The sequence below is a fragment of the Typha latifolia genome, chromosome 1 (assembly GCF_019914945.1).
Source record: "Typha latifolia isolate L0001 chromosome 1, TyphaL0001v2, whole genome shotgun sequence".
Lineage (NCBI taxonomy): Eukaryota > Viridiplantae > Streptophyta > Magnoliopsida > Poales > Typhaceae > Typha > Typha latifolia.
Window position 1 is genome coordinate 17,080,037 of NC_133086.1, and position 18,255 is coordinate 17,098,291.

The window sequence follows — 18,255 nt, forward strand, 5'->3', positions numbered from 1 at the left end:
TTACTTGATTAATCAGTTAATTTAGTTCCAAAACTAAAGCAGTTTCATTCCATGTTCTCAGAAAATCATAAATATTTTAGAGAGATGAAAAGTTCAGCTTATCAAATTAATAGACCATGTAAGACAGATAAGAAAATAAAGATGCTAACTCATTCTTAAAAAGTGGAGGGTCGGTCAATTTTATAAAATATCATATAATTTCTGCAGTTGAAAGAAAAGAGAGAAATTAAAGATAAGTGTTGAATTATTTGTCTAGTTAATTAGTGATCAAATATAACCTATTTAGAATTCTTTGTTATGATAGAACTGTGTTTAGGTTTAATATGAGAAGTTCTGACAAGGTTGTTGTTAGTGGTAATAATTTGATTTAACGACTGTCTTGTACACGAAAAAATATTACTATTAGATTGCTTTGTCGAACTATAACACTATAATACTCTATCTCAAATATAGAAAAAAGACTCAAAATAAATTATGAATGGATAAGCCAATTGAATTAAGGTTAACTACTCCATTTGACGAGAGGCACTACTTCAGGTCAATTGAATCAAGAAAAAATTAGAAAAAAATGGACTCGGAAAAAATGGACTTAACCAACGAGCCAAGCCCCTCCACATGGGCATAAGTTGATTTACATAGATATTTTTACTCACAAAATGAGTACCTTTTTTAGACCTCAAAGCTCATGAAAAGCTTGACAATTTAATATGCTTTACGTGATATTAAACTCACTATTTTTATTTTTTATTACTATGATAATGTCTTTAAAATTAGTTTTTATTCACTTATTTTTATAAATTTAAATAAATAAATAAATGATATTGAAGTACTCTTTGAACTCTTTTAATTTCATCATTACTCCATCTACGATAGTATATGGACCCTAGTTAAATCAGGGATAAAAATTTATATAAAATTTATGTTCGAATACATGGTTTTTTTCAACAGTTGTTACACGTCATAGTTGTTCTTTTAGCCTTGTTTGGTTTGAGACTAAGCCCCGAACTCGATTAGTTAATCTTATTTCTTAGTCCTAATTTTTTTAAGAGTAAAATTGATTGGATATGAAAAAGATAAAAAAAATATATTTTGTTACTGAACTAGTTAGGGATCCTAAGCCAATTCAGGAGGGATCCATAAACTCAAAGTAAACAAGAATAGCGTTTGATTTATGCATAACTCTTAAACAATAGTAAGAAATTTATATATCTATGGTGTTGTGTGATCAAAACAACATAAGGATTATTAGGCTGACTGGAGAATCTTTTGAGATACTATTTGCATAAATGATATAATTGGATCATTTTGGTACTTTTGTAGGTATGTGTATAAGTGATCATTGGGCAGGCCAACCTGGGCTTTTTAGGCCCTTGGTCCTACCAAGCTTGAGTATCTATTCACGGCTCAACCCACCAATGACTAGAGCGTCGAGTTTAAACCGTGCTAGAATACAATAAGCCATTACCACCCACTAGCCATGAGATATCAAGGCTTGAGCTATGCATAATGGGTCAAGAATAACACACTGAATTAAAAAAAATTATTATATTGAGATGAGCATAATGAGTCTCTATGAAGATATTTAGTTGTCTTTTATTATAACATACTTATATATTTGTCTAAATCTCTGATACGGGACCAAAAAAATTATAGGAATAGACATGCATAACGAGTTGCGCTGCAGTGGGTCGGTTGGCCTTTTGGCTCGAGCTGAGCAGACTAATGCTTAGCTCATACATATCATTACTATCTTAGGCTTGGACTGAGCTTAGCTCAATTAAAATGAGGTGGGTTCAAGTTGTGGCAAGGAGGGTCCACGCCGGTAATCATAGGTAGGTATGTGGCACCACAAAGAATATGCTTACGACTCATAAAGCTAGTGAATGATCAACATTTCTGGCTGTGGTGTAACTCAATGAGTCCAAGGGACCCTCATTAATTCCTGATATATATATATATATATATATATATATATATATATATATTCGTAAGGTTCATAGGAGCAATCATTCTTACAGGGGCCTGTACATATAAAAGGTGCATGATTTCTTTCAAAAGTTAATGGACAGCAGTTTGTGGTTGCTTTCAAATCGAGGAGGAGGAAAAAAAAAGTATCAAATTGCTGCTCCATTGGCATGTTCTTTAACAACAGACAGGCACTTCTTGTTGGAGATCCTTGTAGGCAATATTATTTTAAAAAACTCACTAACAACATAAAGGTCTATTTTGTATGCGAGTGTCAAGTGTGAAGGATAAACTAAAAGTTGATAACCCACCAAAATATCGTTGAGAAAAAGAAAATTAAAAAATTAAAATATCCTTGACTATAACTATTCTTTTTAAATAGTAGCTTCATTGAGAAAATCTTGCATCCCAAGTTTGGATGATTGTAAATAATATAAATCTAAATGCTCGCTCTCATTGAGAAAAGCATGAATTAAAGAAAAAAGGTCCCTTATATCCATTTCTTTGACATCTATAAACATTTTACAAATTAAAAATTCCATTAGGAACATTTCCATCCATTGTTTTCGTCCATCCCCTGGCAATTTGTTACTTGTAGATAGAGAATTCCAGTTAGAAATAAGACATGGTGGCATTGGTCCTCTAGACGAATGCACCTTGACCAATAGTTATTTAATGACATGCCAGTACTTGTTTGATTTATGACTGATATATAAATAATTTTAGCACCTAAAGAAACATATAGAAAAGAAGAAGAAAGAAGAAGCTTATTGCACAAATTGGCAATGATAGCATTACCCAATCAATAGAAAAGTCTTATACATATGTTAGAAAGGTAGATTCAAAGTTTCTGCTTCAAAGATCCCCATCTCTCCCTCACAAAAGCCATTTGACTCACATCGTCCTTTTTCCTTTTATAATAAGAAAAATGTTTACAGTTTACCTAGAATAAAATAAAATGAATCTCCTTTTAATAGCCACTCAACATCCTGGATTCAGTTTCACTTCGTTAGGTAAGACCACACCTACTTTAATTACAAGCATAATATAAGCTATATATATATATATCCATATTTCTTTAATTATTATGGCTTCATGGGGGCATATTCTCCTTCTCCTTCAGTTATTCAAATAATATTGTATAGCAAGTGGAGCGAGAAACGTGTGGTGAGAAATGTAGTCCAAATCCAATACTTTTGATTGGATCCTCTTAATATATTCATATTGGTGCTTTCTACGGTGTTTCCCAAAGATATGTTTAGATTAGACTTAAATTAGACGTTACTAAAATAATCCCACTTCTGTCTTCTTCCATCATATGCCACGACCTCCCATGGTACGAAACGAACCTAGACGCTGGTAAATAAATGAAGTTCTTTTGCTTAATCGAACAAGGCAAGACATACCAACTATTCAACGCTATTCTATTACGTAAATATACCTGATAATGCGTTGTATAATCACAAGATTATTCTAAAGTGGAGGGGTGAATTTATCTTAAGATTTTTTTTACTTATATATCTCTCCAAAATTTGTAGTTGCAACCCTAGGTAATACAAATTAGTCACTCTCTCATATAATTTTAATGACTGATTTGCCCTTGTTAATTTTGCTAACATGACAAGCTAAAAATAAATAAATTATATCTTTTTAACATCACATAGTTTGTTAGTTAATAACTGATTACTAAAATATCACGGTATATAAATAAATAAGATTTAAGGAGGTATATAAATAAATAAGATTTATTCTTAGGGAGTATACGTGAGAAAAAAAAAAAAACCTTTAATATTGTAACGATAGGAAAGCCCTTGAAGTCAACTATATTTTTATAAAAGTCGGTTGCTTCCGGAGAAAGATAAGCCGATGGTCTAAGTATAATATAGAATACGTTGATGTATCAATTGATTCCTCCGTTGGCTTAGTCAAATATAAGGAATAATGTGGACAAACGAAAACTTCTTATATATCTCTGTCTAAGCCTCCTGTTCACTCGATCTCAAATGCGACCAAATACCTTTGCAGTTCCATCTCCTTAGCTAGTAATTTGTTCGTGCACTGGGTTTGGGTGTGTGGTATATGGAGATGAAGATGGAGAAGCCGATTCCTGTTACTCTAGTCTTCTTTGCTTCTTATTTCTTCCTCTTATTCTTTTCCTCTGTGAGTTACCGAGCTACGGTGGGTCTGGCCCAGAACACGGCGGTGCCGGTTCACGTCGGCGTTATCCTCGACCTCGCATCGGTGCCGGGGAAGAGGAGCCAGACGAGCATCAGAATGGCGATTGAGGATTTCTATGCCGCTCATGGAGATTATAGTACCAGAGTAACCCTGGATATGAGGGATTCGGAGAATAATGTCATTGTGGCAGCTTCTGCAGGTAATATCATCTCTCTTTATGCAAAAACTTGCTTCTATTTGCATGAATAATACTTGTATTTCAATTCGCCATTTTCCCAAATATCCATTGAATAAATAAGCTGGACACGACGACAGTGATTCAAGGCCTTGTCAGGTTAGAGTCAAGTCAAGGACCAGTAGATCCAACTTACCCTATTTAATTTTTATAAGGTCAGAAGTGCCGGGGGGTTTTATAAAATACTTACACTTGGTTTTTTTTTTTTAATTAGTAATATATGTATATATATATTATACTTAATGCATATTTTATTATAATAAAGTAGACATTTACATTTACGTTGTGTATTAGAACTTATTATTATGAGTCTAATAGTGTTATTATTATAAACTTATAGATATTATTTTCTAGTCAGTCTTCCTTCAAGTCGTGTTCTTTTCGTAGGCTCGGTCACTTCCGAGTTGCGACTAACCTATCAAAGTTTAAACTATTAAATTATTCCACAGGAAAAGCTAGTTACTCCGGGTAAATTGGAAAGGTGCTTTTCTTCTAGAATGTATGCAGGAGATAGGGGGAGGTACTTAGGTAGGAAGCAATACTACAGTACAAGGGAACTTGGATTATTCTTGAAAACCAAGTTTCACACGTAGTGTATATCTCAAGTTTTCGGACAAAGACAACAAGATTACTTAATAGGCAAATACTTTATTACTCCTCTAAAATATTAATTTAACGACTATAATAACTAGTTTTCATACGTGGTATTGAGATCAGTACCGATTTCAAAATCACATTACGTAAAAAAAAAATTTATTAGTCAAAAAGATTTAATTATCTGTGCCTAACTTCTGGGTTACATATTCGTTTCTTTTTTATTTCTTTTAGATATAATTATGTCCTAATTATATGAGAAATTATTTAATATTAAACTATTTAAATTTGATTCTTTATAGATAGACTTTAATTTAAATATGATTTTCTATCTCTATCTATTCTTAAATTTAATTTAAATTAATTTTAACTAAATGAGAGATATATATAAATAATAAAAAAATAATTAAATAGATAAAGTTTAATTAAACTTTTATTAAGTTAATTATAAAAAAATGTCAATACCCTTATTATTATGATATATATTCCCAGTTAAGGATATATATATTTTTTACTTGATAAATTATTAAGATAATATAATTATTAAAAAATAATATGCAAGATCATATATTAAAAAAATAATTATTATTTATTAAACCGGTAATATTTTTAAAATTTATTGCATTTCTATTATACTCTTAAAAATCTTAATAGTTACATACATAGATCTTCATTTAATTGATTAATAAATAATTACCTCTACAGTAAGGTAGAAATGCTCTACTTAATAACTGAACTAGTTAGTAGCTATATTAATATCAGCCATCTCTTTGAATAGTCACGGTTTTGAACTAGTCAATGTGAGAAAGTCAAAACTAACACCTTATGAAATGTTAGATTCGGACTCGAGCCTAACCTAGTTTACGGGATCGAGTTGCGTTGGAGTAGGCCGAGCCCTTCGACCACTTTGACCAACTACGTACAGAGAGGAAAAGGAATCGTGACTTCACTAACCTGGCCATGGCACCGCCCGTCTGCTCCCGCCGCTCGCCTGAGAGGGGGTGGGTGGGGTGGTAGAGGCAAGGGGTGTAGAAGAGAGAGAGAGAGAGAGAGAGAGAGAGAGAGAGAGAGAGAGAGAGAGAGAGAGTTGAGGATGTGATAGAAAGAAGGATGAGGAGGAGGAGGAAAGTGAGAGAGGAAGAGGGACAAAGGAGGAGGAGAAAGGAGGAAGAAAACTGAAAAAGAGCGATTTTTAGGCTTGTTCTGTTGTTGATCAAAATTCTATTCCCTAATCCAAACCCATCGTGTGTGCAGCTGTTGATCTACTGGAGAACGCCCAAGTCCAAGCCATCATCGGCCCACGGACCTCCTACGAAGCTGAGTTCGTGGCCTATCTATGCAACCGAACCCAAGTCCCAATGGTCTCCTTCTCCGCCACCAGTCCCGCCCTCTCCCCAGCCCATACCCCATACTTCGTGCGCGCTACCCTCAATGACTCCTCCCAAGCCGCACCCGTCGCAGCACTCGTACAATCCTTCGGATGGCGCAACGTCGTCCTCATCTACGAAGACTCCGACTACGGCGCCGGCATCGTCCCTTCCTTCGTCGACGCCCTCCAATCTATCGATGTCCGAGTCCCCTACCGCGCCGTCATCCCCACCTCCGCTACCGAAGACCGGATCGACGAGGAGCTCTACAGGCTCAAGACCATGCAGACTCGAGTCTTCGTCGTCCACATGCTACCGGCACTCGGCTCCCGCCTCTTCCTTCGAGCGAAGGACGCCGGGATGATGACCGAGGACTATGCCTGGATCACCACTGACAGCATCATCGATGCCGTCGATACGCTCAACGCGGATGTCATCGACGCCATGCAGGGGGCCGTCGGCTTCCGTCCTTACATGCCCACGACGAAGAAGAACGTCAACTTCACGGCACGGTTTAAGGCGAGATTCCGGCAAGATTTCCCGACCGTCGAGGACAAGGGCCCCACCGTGTTCCAGTTCTGGGCTTATGACGCAGCTTGGGCAGTGGCAATGGCAGCCGAAACCGCCCAAGTTTCGGGCCCGAGCTTTAATGTACCAGAGAATGGCATTCTTTCTACTGATTTGGGCAGGCTGGGTGTGTCACAAAACGGGCCAAGGCTTCTTGATGCAATTCAAAACTTAGAATTTGATGGATTGGCCGGAAAATTCAGGCTCGTCAAGGGGCAGTTGCTAGTGTCAGCATTTGAGATAGTGAATGTTATTGGAAAAGGGGCAAGGAACATCGGATTCTGGAATCCAAATCTTGGGATCTCGCGGCATCTTAATTCCACCAGAAGTGGCGGCAAGAATGGTCTGAAGCAAATTTTATGGCCCGGCGATTCAATGGTGGTGCCGAAAGGTTGGGATATTCCGACGGATGGAAAGACGCTTCAGATCGGCGTTCCAGTGAAGCAAGGATTCAACGAGTTCGTGAATGTGGTGACGGATCCCGTTACAAACAAATCGACCGTTACTGGCTATTGCATCGACGTGTTTGAAGCAGTCATGCAGAAGCTGCCCTACGCGGTGCTTTATGAATACGTTCCCGTGTATGATAGCTCCATCTCTTATGACACTCTGGTGTACCAGGTCTATCTAAAGGTTAGTTAATTGTTCTATAACTTATAAGAGCAGATAATTTTAGATTTTAGATCAGTTTCTACGAACATGGGGGTTATATTGTTGTGTTTAATTGGATCAACAGAAATTCGATGCAGTAGTAGGTGACACAACAATCGTGGCCAACCGGACTAATTACGTTGACTTCACATTGCCGTACACCGAGTCTGGGGTTTCGATGATCGTAGCAGTTAAGGAGGACGCAAGAAAGAACGCGTGGATTTTCTTGCAGCCATTAACGCCCAACCTCTGGCTGGGGAGCTTGTCTTTCTTCTTCTTCACTGGGTTCGTGGTGTGGGTGATCGAGCACCGTGTGAATCCTGAATTCAGGGGGACGCCGTGGCAGCAATTCGGCATCATTTTCTACTTCGCCTTCTCCACACTCGTCTTCGCCCACAGTACGGTGATCTTATTCATATACCTCTTCATTTCAAATGAGAGTTCTATTTATTAGACATAGGAATGAGGGAGTTCAAACGAAATAAAACATGTCTTGACAGATACATCACGACCCAATTAAATCCTAGAGATTTAGCTGTTAGATCATGCCAAATAGTACGTCGTCAGTCACACGAACACATGAACAATCGCATTATCATGGCGCTGCTACTAGAACTTGTATATTCATAAGAATTGACACTTGGTTGCACCAAGCTGCTTAAGAACATTGTCTCAGGATATCTAAATTGTGAGTTTTTGGTAGTAAACTAAGAAGACAAGTGGAGTTCAATCTAAGTGAAATATGAATTGACACACTTTAGTGCACAATTTAGTCCAAAAGCTTGAGCTGCTATTGTATTTTACTAGATTTTGGTCTTAAATTCATTTATAAATCTAATATTGCTGTCGCCTAGGTTTGATATTTATGGTATTGATCTTACTTTCAGAGGAGAAGCTTGAAAGCAACCTATCAAGGTTCGTGGTGATTATTTGGGTATTTGTTGTACTGATCCTAACGTCAAGCTACACCGCTAGCTTGACATCGATGCTGACAGTTCAACAGCTCCAGCCGACGGTAACTGATGTGAACGAGCTCCAAAGGCTTGGGGAATCTGTTGGTTATCAAGACGGTTCGTTTGTGCTTGGCTTGTTGAAAAGATTGAAATTTGATGAGCACAAGCTCAAGAACTACAGCACCGCGGATGAGTATGCTGATGCCTTATCAAAAGGAACTGCTAATGGAGGAGTTGCAGCGATCTTCGATGAGATCCCATACCTGAAGCTCTTCCTTTCAAATCATTGTGCTGACTACACTATGATTGGTCCAACCTACAAAACCGATGGCTTTGGCTTTGTAAGTTTCTCTTCCTCTTTCTAATAGACTGTTCTTCTTTGGTAGAAAATTACATTCAAGGAACAAGCTTATGCGTCAAACTTATTTCTTGTGTCCAATTCGCTTTTATTCACATAACCTGCAGATGTTCTTCTCGTTGCAATAGTATTTGTGTCTGTCATTATTTTTCTCTCAAAGACTGATTTATATGAAGCAACTGAAAAAATGCAGGTTTTCCCAAGAAATTCTCCATTAGTGCCTGATATTTCAAGGGCCATTTTGAATGTGACAGAGGGGGATGAGATGACAAGGATTGAAAGGAAATGGTTTGGAGATCCAACTGGCTGCGTAGTAGAGAGCGATAGCTTAAGCTCCTCGAGTCTCAGTTTTTGGAGCTTCGGAGGGCTCTTCCTTATCACTGGGGTTGTCTCAATTCTCATGCTCATTATCTATCTCATCTTCTTCTTCTGCAAGGAACACAATGAATTGAGAGCTGCAACTTCTGAGAGAACCTTTTGGCAGAAAATAGTTGCAATTTCCAAGCATTATGACCAGAAGGATTTAACGTCCCGTACATTCCAAAGGGACCAGGATGTTGCGAGTGATGGGGAATCAAATCGAAATGCGAAACACAGAGACGCTGCATCCTTGCCCGAATTCGACGGTTCGCAGAGTCCTATCAGTATCTCTAACCACTCTGAGATTGTCTTTGGTTCTCCATTAGGTGGAACACCAACAACAGAGCCAAGTAGTCCATGGAATAGGTATCCATTACCAGATGAAATCTCAATACAAATGGCTGATAACAGGGAACGGCCAGAGCTAATGTGAGGAGGATATATTGGTATGATTTCATGATGTCAAATCTAAATCTGTTTCAATTGGAATACAAGTTCACTTTGTATTGGCCACGAAAACAGGGATTCGAACATGAAAGAATGCCTTCTAGAAAAATTACACCAAGTGTGAATATTGTAGCTGCTCAAACTCACGCACTAATGATAGCTGGATTGTGTAGATTAACATGTATTCATTTGGTTGAAATAAAGATAGTTTTGATATCTTATATGATGGAGAGTTGGAAGTCAGATTTGCTTACATGGCGTTTTTGATTGCTTTCATCATCTAAACCTACATATATAGTCCAATAACATCCCCACAAGCATCAAGCAATGGCTTCATCATATATATGTACTAAGGAAATCCTTATTGTCTTCTGGAAAACGTTTTGCAACCTTTTGTTGATGTCTTTATGTGGCAGAAGTATAAGAAGCATATTTGGCCCAGTCGTTGTAGCGTAAATCAAGTTTATTTGCTTTTCTTTAAAGTGTGGTCTGAATTTTTAGATTCCAACATCTTTTTTCTCCTCCTTTTTCTTTTTCTTTAACTTGTGGTGTGAATGTTTCGATCTTAACGACTTTTTTGTCTTTTTCTTTAGCCTGTAGTGGGAACGCTTATTAGATTTTTAACTACTTTTTTCTTTCTATTTAGCCTGTAATGTGCATGTTAGATTTTCACAACTGATCCGAGTGCAGATAAGGACTGCATTAGATTGTTCATATTTTAACATTTGATTCCGACTTCAGACAACTACTGCATTAGATATTATATTTCATTACGTATACAGATAAAGCACGGAGCAAAGAATAAAATGGTCGGATCTTATTAATATCATGAGTTTAATTTTTTCATAGATTTTATAGTTAATATTTAGTAGATTTTTTTTTTAAAATTTTATTGAAGTGCTATATATAGGTAGGATTTGTGCATGTTTGGGACTTATTTTTTTAGGAGGATTTATTTAGTTATCTAATTTATCTATCAGAGAGAGAGTTAATGATAAAAAGAAGGATAACAGAATTGCAACCCTTGGATGAGTTAGATATCAACCTTTACAATATTCTTTTAAAGGCTACTATTATAAAGAGAATATGGTGACTAATAGTAATACAAAAGTTACTATACAAAATCCCATCTCATCTCTTGCACGCAACTATACGTCACAAAGTCTTTATAGTCAAGGTATAATAAGAGGGTTGCTTCAAGAGAAAGAATAAAAGTTCTTATCCACGTAATTTCAATAATTAAATAATCTTTGTTTCTACTAACACTAGAAAATGGACAAGATAGACAACTCCATATATATATAAGATTGACTGAAGGGAATTTTTTAAAGAACACCCTAAGCAACACTCCAAAAAATTTGTAACTCGAACTTTTTTTCTTATATTTTTTATAGGACGCTATGAGCTAATTAAGCCTAACCATTTTTTGCATGAAAAAAAAAGGGTAAGTTAAGATTAAATTTTGTTTAAGAATATCTAATAGAGTTAAATAAATGATAGATTAAGGTTAATGATAGTTAACCCCTGGGTGTTATATAAAAATTATAAAAAAAAGAGAAAGGGTATGAATATAAAATTTTTAAATACAGGGTGCTAATCGAAAAATGATAATGAGAATGTAGTCCCTTGTCCCTTCATTTAAACCCAAGTGATTCGAAATACTGTCATCCTTTTGCGGCTCATCTTCTCAGTGACTATCTATCTAGATGAGGAAGCCAAGTCACCAATTCTTCTGTTCTCGTTCTCTCTCCTCCTCCTCCTCCTCCTCCTCCTCCTCCTCCTTCTTCTTCTTCTTCTTCTTCTTCTTCTTCCTCTCTTTCTTTGCGAGTCATCAAGCTTTGGTAGGTCTGGCTCAGAGCACGGCGGCGGTGCCCGTTCGCGTCGGCGTGATACTCGATTTTGAGACGACGACCGGGAAGAGGAGCCGGACGAGCATTTCCATGGCGATCGAGGATTTCTACGCCGCTCACCCACAGTACACCACGAGGGTTGTTCTGAGTTTTAGGGATTCCCATCATGATATAATTGAAGCAGCTTCTGCAGGTAACTCTATCTTTGACTATCTCTGTGTGTGTGCGTGGGTTTTTTTTTTAAAGAAAATCTCTTTTATTATCAACTTGCAATTGTTTGGCAAGCCGAGATTACATTACGGGAATAAGTTTTATTTTATTTTATTTTCTTTTTTCGAAATTCCGGGTAATAAATAACTTGGACTAGATAAAGTCTAGCAAATATTTTTTTTATTCTTTTTTACCTTTAAAGTTGAAGTCGGTAAATCCACTGCAATGCTTATTCCTTCCATGGGAAACGCGACTTCTTGATGCTAAATTGGACATTGACAGTAAAGTCCCCGGTCTCTTTTCAATTCCCTTTTGAGCTACTTGACCAACGACGACCGAATTCTATATAACCCTCCCCCGGTTGAACTTAACCTAACCTTGCTGGTTAAGACCAGAGACTAAAAGATTTTATCAAAAAAAACAAAGACCAGAGACTACAAGTCAAGGAAGAAGACGGCAAGAGGACAACCCACGTCTTCATCGACTGTCAGTTAATTCAAACAAATGAATACGGACTAGCGAACTGTTGGAATTCATTCTTTATCAAGCATTAATGTTTTTTTTTTTTAAATTATACCCTCCGATTTTTTTTATTTTATTATTATTTTTTGTTGTTGTTTACAAGAAACCAATTACCTATATTTTTTTGATAATAATTTTATGTTTATATAAAATTAAATTTAGTCAACAATTAAATTTTAATTTACTTAATAAAATAATAAAAATTATTAAACTTTTTTTCTTTTGCTTTGTTATCGTCCTCACTATACCATTTCGATATTTACCATTAAAATATTAAAATTATTTTCTAGTTCAATATTAACTTACTCAAGAATAGTAAAATTAATTTTTATTTCAGTATTTAATTACTAAAGTTTTACATTATGGATGGCAAAGAGTGACTCGATATTGTGGCACAAAATTATGGCTTGGTAAGGTTGGGCCTGATGGGCCTTATTGTAGCGCTGATTTGGTTCAGTATTTTATTTTCCTGCAGCTGTGGATCTATTAGGGAATGCCCAAGTCCAAGCCGTAATTGGCCCACATACCTCGCCCGAGACCGAGTTCGTGGCCCACCTCTGCAACCAATCCCAAGTCCCCCTCGTCTCCTTCTCCGCCACCAGCCCTGCCCTCTCCCCTGCCCACACTCCATTCTTCGTCCGCGCCACCCTCAACGACTCCTCCCAAGCCTCCCCCATAGCCGCCCTAGTCCAATCCTTCGGATGGCGCAACGTCGTCCCCATCTACGAGAATTCCAACTACGGCGCCGGCATCGTCCCTTCCCTCATCGACGCCCTCCAGTCCATCGACTCCCGAGTCCCCTACCGCGCTGTCATCCCCACCTCCGCCAGCGACAGCCGGATCGATAAAGAACTCAATAACCTCATGACCATGCAGACTCGCGTCTTCGTCGTCCATATGCTCCCCGGTCTCGGCTCCCGCCTCTTCCGCAGAGCGAAGGCGGCCGGCATGATGACCGAAGGCTACGTCTGGATTACCACCGATTCGGTCACTAACGCTATCGAGTTGCTCAATTCGAGAGACATCGATGCAATGCAAGGTGTTATCGGATTCCGACCTTACATGGCGAACACTAGTAAGACCATCAACTTCACCGCACGGTTCAAGGCGAGGCTCGGGTTGGAATACCCGAGATTAGAGGCGGAGGATCCCTCTGCCTTCCAGCTCTGGGCTTACGACGCGGTTTGGGCTGTCGCCATGGCGGTGGAGAGAGCCAAATTGTCGAATCCGAGCTTTCGATCACCGCATAAAGCCAACAGTTCCTCTGATTTGGGCAGGCTCGGTGTTTCCCTAACGGGACCAAAGCTTCTCGACGCAATCTTAAACACGGCATTCGATGGAATGGCCGGCCAATTCAGGCTTCTGAACGGGCAGTTGCAGCTGTCGGGGTTCGAGATAGTGAATATAATCGGAAATGGGCCGAGGACGATCGGGTTCTGGACTCCGACAACTGGTCTCTCGCCTCTCCTTAGCTCCACAGCCAGTAATGGCAAGGATAGGCTAAAGCCCATCGTATGGCCCGGAGACCCCACGGTGGTGCCCAAAGGTTGGCAAATCCCGTCGAATGGGATGCCACTTCGGATCGCAGTTCCGGTGAAGCGTGGATTCAAGAAGTTCGTGAACGTGGAAAACGAAGCGACCACGAACAAGACGAAGATTACGGGCTACTGCATTGACATCTTCGACGCCGTCATGAAGAAGCTGCCATATCCTGTTCCTTACGAGTATGTCCCCTTCTATGATAGCTCTCAATCTTATGACAATCTGGTCTACCAGGTCTACCTGAAGGTTAGTAGTTCTTCCAAATATATGAATATGATTGTGTAGAGAAAAGATCTTTGGAGCATGAGTTGATTAGATTGGATTCGCAGAAATTTGATGCAGTGGTGGGCGACACGACGATCCTCGCCAACCGGACTAACTACGTGGAGTTTACATTGCCGTACACTGAATCAGGGGTGTCGATGATCGTAGCAGTTAAGAAGGACAACAACAACAACGCATGGATCTTCTTGAAGCCATTGACCACCGACCTCTGGCTCATGAGCTTGGCCTTCTTCTTCTTCACAGGTTTCGTGGTGTGGCTGATCGAGCACCGCATCAATCCTCTGTTCAGAGGGACACCGTCCCAGCAATTCGGCACAATCTTCTACTTCTCCTTCTCTACACTAGTCTTCTCCCACAGTTCCGTAATCTTGCTCGAATATATACTAATTTTGATATAAATGTTACAGTTATAACCGTATAACTTGTTGCATTGTTGATCTTGGTTTCAGAGGAAAACCTTGAAAGCAACCTATCAAAGTTCGTGGTGATCATTTGGGTGTTTGTCGTACTAATACTAACGTCGAGTTATACCGCAAGCTTGACGTCGATGTTGACAGTACAGCAGCTCCAGCCGACGATTGCAGATGTGAGCGAGCTCCTAAGGCGTGGGGATTTTGTTGGTTACCAAGATGGGACGTTCATTGTTGAATTGCTGAAAGGAATGAACTTTGATGAGCACAAGCTCAAGAACTACAGCACGCCGGAACAGTACGCAGAGGCCCTCTCTAAAGGAACTGCTAACGGAGGCGTCACAGCAATCTTTGATGAAATCCCATATCTGAGGCTCTTCCTTTCAGATTATTATGCCGATTACACTATGGTTGGTCCCACGTACAAGACTGATGGCTTTGGCTTTGTAAGTCTCTCCTCCTTCTAATTGACTGTTCTTCTTTACAATTAAATTATATCCAGGGAAAAAGCTTATGCATCAAAATTCTTCCACTGACCAACTTGATTATATACAATGCTTCAAGGAAGTTCTTATCTTGCAACAGTGTTCACATGTACCATCTTCTTCTTTTTTTTGTCTCTCAAAAGTTGTGAATAATTTGAAACAATTGAAAGTTTTTGAATACAATAAACAATTTCGAATTTTATGAATAGAATCTAAACATCAAAATATTTATGCAGGTTTTCCCAAGAGGTTCTCCATTGGTGCCTGATGTTTCTAGGGCCATCCTAAATGTGACAGAGGGAGAGGAGATGGCGATAATAGAAAGGACGTGGTTTGGAAACCTAACAAATATCCAAGCCCAAAGCAGTAGCTCGGGCTCCGCGAGTCTTGCCTTCTGGAGCTTCAGAGGACTCTTCCTCATAACTGGGCTTGTCTCAATCCTCATGCTCATCATCTATCTCATAATCTTCTTCTGCAAGGAGTGGGATAAGCTGAAAGCTGCAACTTCGGAGAGAACGGTTTGGAAGAAAGTTGTTGCGGTTTCCAAGCACTACGATCGGAGGGAATCAACTGCCCATACTTCTAAAATTTATCAGGATGTTGTCGCAGGTGAGAGGGAAGCAAATCAAGAACAGAATCCCAGAGAAGCTGCTGTCTTGCATGAGTTAAATAATCCAGAGAGCCCTAAGAGGACATCTAACTACTCTGAGTCGATCTTTGATTATTCGCCAGACGGGCCCCCGACTACAGAGCCAAGTAGTCCATACAATTTGATCTACCAGAATACATCGATTGAACGAAGGACTGAAATCAGGGAGGGGAGATAGACTAGATAAGTGGAGTACATGTTACTACTTGAGCGATCTCATTCAATTATGCATTCCACGTTAGTTCTCTCAGCTTGGAATAGAAGTTTACATCATATTTGCCGCGAAAGGAGGGGGCAAAATATGAAACAGAATTAGAGCATCCTGGCAATGCTAGTTATGTTCTTTTAGGTATAGCAATGTATAGCATATTACCTACCTATCTCAATCTATAGGTAACTTTCATTGTTCTGTTGTGAATAATGAAATCTTTTATTGTACTTTTTGTGTTTAACTTGTTCTGTTATGAACGTGATGGGTTATTTTAAGTGTAATGAATTATCCATCATATAGCAAACATGGGATCTATAAACAAGCATAGCTTCTATAGTATACGAAATTATTGTACTAGATAAAGTTTACAAGTAGATAAAAGTATCAATAGCCTTTCTGGTTGGATTATTTGCAACAATCAAACTCTAGTAAATATGAAGATACATGCGCAAGCAAGAATGTATTATTTGATCTTCTTTTATCCCCTCAAGTGTTTTAGCTACCTGGAAGTTCTTCAATACCCGCTACGTGGTGCATAAATAAATAAATCGTATAAAAAGCTTGTCAAGGTTTTGAAGGTCTTACAACGGAATACAGAAATTTGTGTCATTCTCCTTTCACATTAATTTGGGTACTGGCTACCTCCAAGTTGTTACCTTTTATAACAAAGACGACTACTTGTGCTAATTTCTTTAGTAGAAGAAGCGAATCAGCAAGCTAGTAAGATTCTTTGTCGTTGATTTTTAAAAGATACAGCACAAGTGTGAACGATGAATTTTTCTCGCCATAGTTTGAACGATGAATATTTTATTTTTTGAACGATGAAATTGACGTCCTTTTCTACCTAAAGATTAATTATGATCGACCGGCCAACGTATTTACGACTGGAGTTGGACTCTTCGTAGAAGTTGGTGTTGTCATTATCATTCAACACTTTAATAGCTTAGAATACTAAGATGAATAGAATTATGGTCGAAATTCAACGTCAATCTCCACTGATTTTTGCCACCGTGCACAAAAAAATAAAATAATTTTGTAGGAATTTTATAAATAAACACTATATATTTATCTATTTTACAATTCACACTGTCTTTAAGTATTTTATAACTCGATCTCTTTTTTTTTTATAATTTTTATCTAATGAAATCTCATAGGAAGATAGAGAATAAGAGAATGACGAAGATATAGATAATTTAAATATTTTATAAAATATTTAGTATATTATAACAAAATAGTTTTTTACTAGTTATTTTTATGTTAACTGAAGTTTTAAATAAAAATTATAGAAAAAAAGAAGAGTCAAGTTACAAAATCTTTAAAAATATAATGTAAATCATAAAATAAATAAAATATAAGATATGATTTATAAAATTCTCTAAAAATATAAAGATTAAATACAAATATGATATGGATGTATACATTAATATATCTACCTATCAAATCCTGTTATATCTCTACTATTAGTTTCTTAATAATGAACACTAGAGAAGAAGAGATTCATATTTTTCACTCCATACATTGATTCTGAGTAGGAATTCATCCCTCCAATGTAGTAAATTCAACATAGGTAAATTAATTTTGACCATTACTCTTACTAAATTTTTTTGTTATTTCATTAAATTAATCAACCACAATTTGGAAGTTCGTTATCAAGATAGCACTACAACAATGGGATTCGCTGACACTTTTCTAGTACCATTTTTAATTAATGCTGCTAATATACTACTTAGAAGCATTAGACTAAAACAGCTACCATACATACCATTATAGCAACATTCATAACTCAATACCGTAAAAGATAAAGTTTTATTGGTTAATTATGTCTACGCTCCTTGAACTATACTTGATTTTAAACAAATTACAATATTTTTATGAACTTTGGATTTAAGTGAGATAGCAAATGACGCGACGGAATACAACTAATAAATATTATACCCTATATAAATATATCACATTATTAATTTTTAAAATATAAAATATAAATTATATAATTGCCCTAAAGTAACTTATCCTCCCTCCTCCGCCACCATCTTTCTATTGAGATCTATGCCCCCTCCCCTCCTCCTTCCTCACTCCTTCCTAACCTCAATGCTCATCGCATGTGACGTCACCTGCTCTGCACTGTCGTCCTTGGTTGCCCACATTGCCCTTGGCTTTAGCTACCCTAACTCTCACTGCTTATGGCTGCCCTCGGCCGCTGCAAGCGAAAGCTCCTCAAGATCCTAGCTAGTTGTATGACGCCTTAAGCTCCTACCATGGCTACCCCTCAAGATCTTATTCGTGGCTAGCCTTCGAAATCCTGGTCGATTGCGTAATGCCTGAAGCTCCTCCTTAGTGCAATAATGTAATCACTAATGCTGCCGAAGGGTGAGCTGGAGGAAGGGGGAGGAGAGGAAGGTAAGGGATCGGGCTGGTG

At 38.0% G+C, this 18,255-nt stretch overlaps 2 protein-coding genes across 2 annotated transcripts; both read left to right on the plus strand.

Annotated features, from left to right (window-relative positions):
• The first annotated feature begins 3,942 nt into the window (after nt 1-3,942).
• On the plus strand, nt 3,943-9,896 carry LOC140780785 (glutamate receptor 2.7-like). The gene is made up of 5 exons (XM_073126542.1): nt 3,943-4,342; nt 6,227-7,539; nt 7,643-7,955; nt 8,445-8,851; nt 9,062-9,896. The coding sequence occupies exons 1-5, from the start codon at nt 4,045-4,047 to the stop codon at nt 9,659-9,661; spliced, it is 2,931 nt and encodes a 976-aa protein (XP_072982643.1). The 5' UTR covers nt 3,943-4,044; the 3' UTR covers nt 9,662-9,896.
• Nucleotides 9,897-11,325: 1,429 nt separating this feature from the next.
• Nucleotides 11,326-16,161, plus strand: LOC140780362 (glutamate receptor 2.7-like). The gene is made up of 5 exons (XM_073125855.1): nt 11,326-11,718; nt 12,733-14,045; nt 14,129-14,441; nt 14,534-14,940; nt 15,216-16,161. Exons 1-5 carry the CDS (start codon nt 11,382-11,384, stop codon nt 15,804-15,806), a joined length of 2,961 nt encoding a protein of 986 aa, XP_072981956.1. The 5' UTR covers nt 11,326-11,381; the 3' UTR covers nt 15,807-16,161.
• The last annotated feature ends 2,094 nt before the right edge of the window (nt 16,162-18,255 follow it).